A 10246-nucleotide genomic window follows, 5' to 3' on the forward strand; every position below is an offset into this window, starting at 1 on the left:
CACTCTCTCCTCCACTCTTTCCATTTTCTTGTGCCAGAGAGAGGAAGCAGAAGGCATCCACTTCAAGTTTTTAACTAAGTACTACTTAGAGTGATGCCTGAATATAGGAACTATGGGCAGTATCCAGTGTCATCATTCTGCTTGTCCAATTGACCGTGTGTTAGCGTAAGCGATCTCTAGAATGAAGCTCATAGCAAAAGCTGGCACCAACAGGTTTTCCCAGAAAAGCCATCCTGCCACCTTGTGATACTGGTGTGGTTGTAGAGACCACATCAGTTGCATATGTGGAGCTGCAGCATGCTGCCCCGTGGTTTCTTTTAAAACACTGGTCTGAAAACAATCGGCACTCTAAAGCCATTGTTTGATCCCATCTTGTTCTTACTAAATAGAAGTTAAACACATCACAGCTGCACAGAAAGACTGTGCCACTTAAAACAGGATCTTATGGGCCTCCTCCTCTAGCATGCAAGGGGAGAAAAGGAAAACAGGGCCCTGGTAACTCGAGGCTTGTTTCACTCCATTCGCATAGTAATGTGAATAGGAAATCATGCTTCTCTGTAATGTCTGAATTGGGAGGCAAGTTTTATGCATCTGGGTTTTAAGTAAAAAAAATACCTGAAGACCACCAGTGTGCAAAAGCACAAAACTTTATGGCTCTACTTTACAACTTTCACTTTTCCTTGATGTTGAAATGTGGCATCAGTAGATACATTTTTGCATACCAATGAGGCAGACTGCTCCCTAAACACATTAACACAGTGCAGGAATGCTTTCCTCGGTATGCTGCCTATCATTTTCATGCTGTCTTGCTTAAGCTTGCACTTTACTTTGTAAGGAGCCCCGGTGGACAGCTTTGATGATGCTGCGTGGCTACTAGTACAATAAGATGAAGGTAAGGGTGGCAGACTGGTCCCAAATTATCATGGCTGGTGAATCTATCAAGTGCTCATGAGTTCAGGATGAAAAACTGGTTTACAGGCAAGCCCTACTCAGCACTTCTTTTACCAGTAGAAATAGTTACATCCAACATATCAAATAGAACTAGCTCACTGAAGCATCAAGATAATTAAGTCCTTTTTTTCCTGCAACCTCCATCTCTCTCGCTCTTTTCCTTTCCTTTCTTTCTTTTCTTTTCTTTTTTTCTTTTTGGCAACAGGATGCATTTAGGTGCTTAATTAAAAAGCATATCCCCAGAAGGTTAGCATATTCACATATTATATTTCACATTTTCCACACCAAGCATTTTCAAAGTGCTGCTGTAGCTAATATAGTGCGCTAGGGTAAATATCTGCACATATGGCTCCTTTTATTCTCCTCTTTCAGAATTATCACTTTAATTTAATTATAGACTCTCTCTCTCTTTCTCTCCTTAAGTTTAACAATATAGTCTGCCTGTGTACACACACACGGAACGAATGATACCAAATCTGTGTATTAGGCATAACTTGCATGCTCTACCTTCTTTTACCATCATCCTCAGCATGTACATCTGTTAGTCCTGGGTGTACCACCAGGAGACCTGAATGCTTCCATAAAATGAAAGACTGCTGGACCAACATGAGTACAGAGTGTCTGAATGCATAATAAAAGGCACATCAGAATCCCCAGCAAGGATGATAGGTCAAAGTTATGGAAATTAATAGCAATACAGGCATGTTGCTTATTTTACTCTGAGATGTTGGATGTGTCATCTGAGTCATCTTTAGTTTTGGATAGCTAGAATTTTATTAGTTCACTAAAAAGTGTTTGACAGCTCCAACATCTGGACTAGCTAGCACAAGTATCCTTCCAACAAACTTTGATATGTGAAACATTTATAAAGGCAGCACAAAAAGGAAAGAAGGCAGGATAAGATTTTCTTATAGTCCATGCTTCAATAAGTCACTGGCGATCCATTCCCAAGTTCTTTTCCACTCCCAAGTACCTTAAATTGGATCAGAATTAAGCATACTTGACATACCTCTTGGACAAGTCAATCAGAAATCACACTGAGTTCATTGTGACTAACTTGGTTGATACAAACAAGATTGTGTGTGGGGGGGGGGGCTTGAGATTTATACTGCAAAAACAGCATGCAAAACTGGGATAGAAATCTAAAGAATAAATAAATCATATGTACAAATTCTATACTTCAATACATTCATATGGTATAAATATAGACTAATCCACTAGGGTCATCCTCTAGGTTCTAATCTAACCCTTCACAAGGGTGCTTCGCCATTCAATCAGTGCCCAAGGCAATCTGTCATAGAATACAAACCACTGAAAAGCTGCTTATTGACTGCTGTAAAAAAGTTTCAAAACCACTCCTCTGGCTGAGTAGACCCTTTGCCCGTAACAGTTTTCAACAATCACGGAGGAGGAAATACAACCTGATGCTTATTCTCCACCTTGACAACATGGTATACTGTGCAAACCTGGTCAGGCTGGTTTGTTGCTGTGGGTAACAAGCCACCTGCAGCCCATGGGCTGTTGCATGCCTGGAGGTGGGGAATAAGCCATCATGAATTATTCTCCCCTGCCCCATGATCATGTAAAAACATCAGTCTGGCTGTCAAGAATGGCAGCTGTCACAATTTCCCAAAACATTTCTTGGAAGTTGCTAGATGCAAGCTATATCTTAGGGACCCTGGAGTAATAGCTTTTTGTGTGCAGATCTGCAACCTATGTCATTTCTGTTTAAGAATGCCTATAGAAAGCTTTGCCGTAGCAACTGAATATTAAGTGTCCCTGAATTCTTAGGAAAAGGCTGACATGGCTTTGTTTTATTTTGCACTGCTCTTTCTACTATTTATATATATTATTTTAAATCACTGGAAGTTACCCTGATTTTATAAAGTACAAATATTATAATATTACATGAAACAGTATAAATATTATAAACATAAACAGCAGGAGAGTTGGGTTTTGTTTTGTTGTTCATTTGCGTGACTCATTAGCTAGGCCCTATGAAAGCAAGGTCCCTGAGATATTGCTTGCATCCAGTAACTTCTCTCAAAAAAATGTTACAGCAGATTGTGACAACTGCAGAAAATCAAATATGCAAACAGTTTGCGATATTAAAATAGAGATTAGTAATACAATAGAAAATTATAATTCTTCTCCTGGTTAATTATAAATGTAGTTCTTCCTAATGCTTTATCCTGAATGGTTTATTCTTATGCTCAGCAGCACATCTCTCTAGGGAGAAGACTAGAAAAAATCCATCAATTACTCAATTAGTGCATTTATTTTCCAAGATGTAGTGGAAGGAAAGAAAAGGAGAGAGGACTCCAGAAATGCCCAAGGCATCCATGCCCTACTTCAAGAGATCAAGAGAAGAAACAGGGCAAAATGCTTGATAATTATGAAACCATGTTACTAGAAGCAAATAAAAGTAAAACCATTCCACTGTGTGTCTCTGTCTCTCTCTCTCTCTCTCTCTGTGTGTGTGTGTGTGTGTGTGTGTGTGTGTGCGCACGCCTGCACATTTTAAGAGGAAAGAAAGCCCCACTTCACTTAGTAAAAGCTGAGGAACTGGAAGGTTTTTATTTAGAAGATATATTTAATTGTGTTTGGTCTCTGTAAAAGCAAAACCACCAGTTTTGAAATTTAAGTGTTCTCAAGAGACTGGTTGTCTAGTTCTCAAAAAAGGATCTCTACTTACAGACACACTTAGTACTTTATTAATACACAAATAGCACAAAGTGTTAAAGAATCAAGGATGTGTCAAGCCACGAGCTTTAAAGAAGGTTCTAAAGGCAGACAAAAAGGATAGGGTGAAAACCTCTGCACTTTTAGGCAGAAAAACGTCCTGTAACTTCTATCATTATCCAGCTGTCATGGCTGACTGGGAAATGATGGAAGTTGCAGGACTTTTTTCTGTCTAAACATTCCCAGAAGTATACCCTTAATACACAGTTCAAGATACAAAGGTACACAATGGTGAAAGTCATTCTCCCTACAACCTCCCCGCCTATACCTAGATTGTGGAATCTCCATCAGTGCCTATGCTACATGGCGTGAAATCTGTGTGGATATTGGGCATCTGAGCCCATGGGTTCTTCCACCATGTTCACTACTCCCTTTCCATTCATTCAGTGAACATCTACACAGAAAAGCACTTACAAACTTATTCTTTATATTTACATCCTGCCTGTAAATAATCCAAGTTAGGTAAATTAGGCTGAGAGTCTGCACCTGGTCCAAGGTCACCGAGTGAACTTCACAGCCAAATGGGTACTAGAACTCAGAATTCCTGCAACACTCTAACCACTATATCACACTGCTGCTAGTTATCAGATGAGAATGCATGTCTAGTCTTCAAGAGTAACTAAAACACCATCCTTCATATGGCCAATCGCACCATGTCTTGGTCACCAAATAAAAACAGTTTTGCATCAGTTCTTAAGCATTTTTGACTTGCTGCAACACTCAATTACAAGCCAGAATAAAAGAAAGCCAGGAAATGAAAAATATATCTTTATGACCACCTGGCAAGAATTCCAATGGTTACCTTTTCTTTTTATGCAACATCTTTCATGCCAATACATGCATTTGTTATTGCATTAACCATCTGATTTCGAAGGCGTGTTATATATGATTTTCTTGGTATAGTATGATTCTTCTCTCATTCATTACACAGTGTTAATTAAGATCAGAAGACCAGTATGCTGTTAATGATCATCTTATTATTATGAAAGAACACAGGAAATAGAATGCATAACTGAATTTGGAACAAAAGTGTAAGAAATCAACATCTGGCTAATATTGCAGAGGTGTTCCCCCCACATGAAGGGAGCAGAAACTTTTCCATATGCAGGCAACCTAATTAATGTGCTTACCTGTACCTACAGTTCTAGAAACTTTTCTATCTTGTTTATCATAGTCCACTACAAATAACTCTGCTAATCCTACTGCAGTAGTGACTGCTACATATGAAATGAGTAAGTATTTAAGTTTTACATGGATCAACAGTAATATCAATATCAGCACACACGAGTTGGTTCCAGCTCCACCCCAGAATCTGTGTAGAAGATATGCAGTGGTATACACATGCTGTACAGAACATAAATGGTGACACAGAGGAAGGAACGATGATTTCTTATTAGGGCAGCTGTAACAAGGCCAGCTGTACAATGCTGAGTTTCTTAAATGTTTGAGCTCCGGATCCCACAGCCCATGGACAGCCACCTTTTTAGCGTATGATCAGGCGAAAGCTTCTCACACAGCTGATGCATGCAACTCACTGCCATGTGCACAAGGGGGACTAATGCAACACTGGTATTAGAAAAGGACTTGTATACATTTCATGACTCTGCAGTATCCATGCTTAGCATGACAGTCTGCACTGCTGTTGAGAGGGTAAGGACTGATGACTATCAAGGTTTCTCAGGTTTCTCATCACTTCCAGCTGCAGGACTCCCACCCAGACTATCTCACTGAAATAATACGAAGCAGTTGCATCGGACAGCCGATTGCAGAGGGGGTGCCATTTTGCTGTCTTCGGTTTCTCTAATTTAAAAGAAAATGGTCCAACCCAGGGACTAAACCAAGCAATTTTTGATTCACAAAAATATCTGAGGCCAACCTCATTCATGTGACCAGTATATTAGGTAAGTCTGGACATGAGAAAAGAGCTTTTTGGTACAAGCAAAATGACCTAAGCAATTCCATTCATCCATCCAGTCTCCTGGTAGCTGACAAGGACCTACAAATATTTTTGGAAACCCACTGCAGTTTTCACACAATACTTTAAAAGGTCCAAATGCACGTGCAGCCTAATTGATGCTATTGCCATCGACAATGAAGATAATGCTGAAATAGTTCAGTTTTTGTAGGCACACTATGCATATATTGTTTGCTCTAAGACTGGATCCAAGATGAGGGTCCTGAAACTGAAAGGGGAATACCCTGCATATGAAGAATTACCTTCTGTTGCTTCTGACTTTCCGGGATGTTTTGTGCCAACTGAGAAGCGCATCCTATTGAGACAACGGTCCCTTTAAGGACTAGGAAAATGGCAACCTTGCCACCTGCTGGATCTGGCACCTGTTCTCTTCCCCCACCCACCACTCCCCACACAATGTTTCTCAGCTGTGCTGGCAAAAATATGTATTTCTGGTGTCATCTTCCCCCTTCTCTTTTCCATGGTAACAATGAAAACAGGTTTCTCAGCTATTTTAATGCAGCAGCTCATCCTCGCTGTGTATGGTCTACAGATCAACCCATGAACGGGGCTTCCTTCTACCACCTATTACTGAGTCAACTGGTGTATGGCAAAGAGAGTTCCAGATGGCAGTCACTGAGAGACTCTTGCTACGCAAATGCAACATGAAGTAGTAAACCAGGCAAATGTCACACAGAGACACGACCCATCAGAATGTATCAAAACATTCACAGAATAACAGAGAAACATGACCAGGCACAAAAGTAATTCAGAAAGATGGCTGACACTGTGTCTTCAGGCTATAATATTAAATATTGCAGACTGAATCGGAGTTTAAAAAGTGGGGTGGCGTACCTGTGGATAGCGCCACTCACTATATAAACTGAGAAAAAGGGGAGGGAGGCGGATTACAGCGTGGCAGGCATCAGGCGGTACGGGTGGTGCACGTGTGTGTGGGACAGAGGTGGCCAAACAGTTCGTGAAAGTTCTTTTCCTGCTGTGCAAAGGAAAAAGAGGGAAGAAGGATTCACTGCCTAGAGGCTTTGCCTGTCAAAAATGGCCCAATATACAATGGAGCGCTAGCAGGACAACTAACAGTCCCTTTTATAAGACCTCCACCCATTCGCCCCAACTTTCCAATACTAACCAGATTATCTTCCCATTTGGCTGTCTGCTTTGTTCCCCGATTAGCTCTATGTGTTTGTTCAGGTTGGATGTTATGTGAAAAGACCTGGAATTCACCAGATTGCCAGTATGAACCGGGGGAACCTTATCGTTTTCCTACAGGAATTCATTCTGAAGATAGGCAGGGATCTTTTTCAGCTCCCCTAATCAATCAAGTATCAGGCAAGCCAGCATTTTGAGCAAAGGCAGACAACCCTGCAAACAGCAGGCAAATCAACAAATGGTGACTACAACAGGCTCTCCCCACAAGTTACAACAGAAGTTTAATGTCTGTGTCTCCAGTTGGCTTTGAAGCCAAAACAACTTGAACCGTCAATGCAACAAACAGTTTACCACTCCCTCATAGAGATGTCTACTTAAAAGTAAGCCCACTGAGTTCAATGGGGCTTACTTTTAAATAGACGTGGAAAAGATGGAGCAGTTAGCTGTTCCAGCTGAGTTCAATGGGCTTTTTTGCTATCTTTATTACATTTCAATACTGCCGCCAGTCTCTCTGGGCGATTCAAAATAATTAAAAGAAAAAGACAAACAACTGTAGTTTAAAATGGCATTATAAAAGATAATAATCAACTAGAACCTAGCAAATGTTCAAAGATCTTACAAACTGGGATGGGAGTTTTACAGACTGTTCAGAGGCTGCATATTTTGTCAAGTTTTCATGGGAATGCCAATGCAGGAAAAGCAGAGTGTGCTGTACCTCCTGGCATCTCTGCAAATGACCCGGCATGAGCTGCCTTCAGGTGCAAAACACTTAAGTCCCTTTGGCCCCAAAGTTTTTAGTGAGGCATCACACTTCCAACTCTGGCATGCCATTGCTGCTTTTTAATAACACTGTCCACACAGAAGTATTTAGGAAAGGGGAAACATTCAGCAAGGAGCAGATGCATATCATAGGATCATTCCTTGCAGGCCTCTCCAAGACATTTTTGTGCTTGAGATGGACAATCCAAAGGGTGCCTTCCAAGCCGTGATTTAATACACAAGATGTTCTCCTTTTCAAGCTCCAATGAAATGAAGGAGAATTACTGTGCTGTCCTTTTCCATATGACTGGCACAGGCAGCTTTCCCAGTGGATTGTGCCCCATGGGTCAGCCCTGTCGCTCTCTCGCTCTGCCTCTCTTCCTGGCTGCCAAACTTCGGCTCATGTTTTGAGCTAACTCAAACATGCCAACAGCTCACTCTCCCTGAAGTCTTCCTACTGAAAGACAAATACCAAAGGGAGAGCCCTGTTAAGTCCGTTGCAGCAGATCATACAACACACACACACAGACACCCCGTCTTGTGGCACCTTAAAGGCTGCTGCCATCATAAACCTGTCAGCAAATGCAAGGGGCCACCAAGCAAGGCTGGGGACTTACCCAAGCCAAAAAGGTCAGGGGTAAATGGACTGGACCAATAGAGAACATGGATGTGATCGATTCAACTAAGGTGATGCGTGTGCTGGAAACCAGATTTGAAATTTAAGAATGGGGGGGGGGGGTGAGAACCCTGAAGAAATAAATACATGGTTGCAGAAAGGTAGAAAGAGGCCATGTGGTAACAACACCTCAGCCACACACCCAGAGCAAGTAGCTGTATAGCAACCCCAATGCGCGGAAACATCTACAGGCACCTTCCGGAAGAGAAGCTCGTCGGCAGAAGAGCGACCTGGTTAGTCCTTTCCAAGGTGCCTGCTGGACCAGAGCGGGTGGGGAAGGAAGGTGAGATGCCCAACTGCACAGCCTGACTCTGTTCACCCTAAACTAGGGAGCTGAGCATCCCAAAGCAGCACAAGTGCTTGTCTTCCCGCCCAGTTCTGCCTCCTTCCCTGCTCTGCTTCGCTCCTGCCGTCTGGCAACCCGGTCAGCCCCGGAGTCTGCCCCCTCTGCTGTTCCCTTTGCAAAGGGCTCAGGGGAGGCTCGAAGGCTGCGAGATCGGAGCTCGCCACACTTTTCAGCGGCAAGAGGCCCCGACACGGAGCACAACCTGGCTCTCCTCGTGTCCTCTTAAAAGCGCAGGGCGGATTTGGGAGAAAGTGTGCGGGGCGGGGGTGAATGGTCTCTCTCCCCTTTTGCCAGAAAGGGGAAAACCCTTCGCTCGCTCTGCGTGTGTGTGTGTGTGTGTAAGAGAGTGAGCGAGAGAGCGAGCGTGTGCGCGCTTTTAAGTTTCTCCGCAGCCGAAGCTGCGCGGAGGAGGAGAAAATGCCCGAAGAAACCCGGGCAGACGCCGCCTGCTTGGTCCAGGCACCCACCGCTCTTTGCAGGCAAGCGCGTCGCCCAGTCGGGCTGCCGGCTTGGTGGCTCGGAAGGCGAGAGGGACCGCGGCGGCGGCGGGACTTGCTCCCGAGAAGAGCACTCAGAGGCGGGCTCCAAGTGGCCCCGTCGGAGCCCCGGCAGCCGAACCTGCCTTCCCACGAGAGGTTCTGCACCTCCCCGCAAAAGCGCGCCCGCTCACTCGCTCGCGGGGCTTCTTGCAAGGAACCTGTGGAAGCAAAGGTCGCCTGCCGTGCCCAGGATGCATGCTCGGTGAGCGGCGGAGCTGGGAGGCCACTCAGCCCACCCTTGCCTGGCCGGCCGGGCAAACCATCGCTCCAGGTGCAGGAAGAGCCGCGGGGAGCGGCAAGAGAGAGCGAGCGAGCGAGCGAGAAGCGCCGCCCGCCAGCAGGCGCAGCCTTACCTTGCGCAGCCGAGCCCGGGCTGCTGGCGCTCAGGATGGCCAAGGCGGGGAGCACGACCATTTGCAGTAAGTATCCCAGTCCCAGCCCGTAGCGAGCCGCGGTGGCTTCCAGCCCTTTCCCCATGGCTGCTGGCGAAGTGGGAGCTCTGCGGCGGCGGCGGCGGCAAGCCCCAAGCCACAGACGCGCCGAAGCCGAAGTCCAGGAGCAGCAGCCGCCCCACTTTCTCCGCGGCAGCGGCTGCAACGGCCCGCTCCGGACGCAGCCCTGCCGTCCCGCTCGACTTTTCTTGGAGGACGAAAGGGACAGCGACGGCGGCGACGAGAAGTCTCCCCGAGAGAGCGAGAGCGAGCGACAGAGAGAGGCGTTGCGCCGCGCAGTTTTGCGCCGCGCCGTCCCTCTGGAGAGGAAGCTGCCGGTCCTGCCTCGGGCAGCAGTTTTGAGCACACTTGCTGGCAGCGCGGGGTGGAAGAAGCCCCTCCGAAAGGCGTGCTTCCTCGCCGGCTCTGCCCTCCTTCAGCCCCCTTGGCTTGGCCGATAGACCTGGCTGGGGCTCCTCCTCTGGCAGGATGCGCGCCCTTTCGCCCAAATTGCGCGCGGCAGCGCGAGCGCGAGGCAAGGGGTCCAGGCGGCGGCGGCGGCGGCGGCGAAGTGAGCAAAAATAGTCATTTCATAGTCTGGCCGAGAAGTCTGAGGGTGCCGGAGGTTGCAGGGGCGGCGGAGGGCGTGCAAGCGCAGCCGGCTCCAGCAGCATCCTTCCT

The 10246-nt window shown here is 45.8% G+C and overlaps 1 protein-coding gene across 2 annotated transcripts in view; it reads right to left on the reverse strand.

Moving 5' to 3' along the window:
- Positions 1-9927, reverse strand: part of UNC5C (unc-5 netrin receptor C) — a 357053-nt gene extending 347126 nt beyond the window's left edge. For both annotated transcript variants that reach the window (XM_044428611.1, XM_044428610.1), the window contains exon 1: positions 9488-9927. In XM_044428611.1, the coding sequence (XP_044284546.1) occupies positions 9488-9611 (124 nt within the window). In that variant the 5' untranslated portion in view covers positions 9612-9927. The remainder of the gene's footprint in view (positions 1-9487) is intronic.
- Positions 9928-10246: the final 319 nt, after the last annotated feature.

This window comes from Varanus komodoensis, unplaced genomic scaffold (genome assembly GCF_004798865.1).
Source record: "Varanus komodoensis strain SLA01 unplaced genomic scaffold, ASM479886v1 scaffold2, whole genome shotgun sequence".
NCBI lineage: Eukaryota > Metazoa > Chordata > Lepidosauria > Squamata > Varanidae > Varanus > Varanus komodoensis.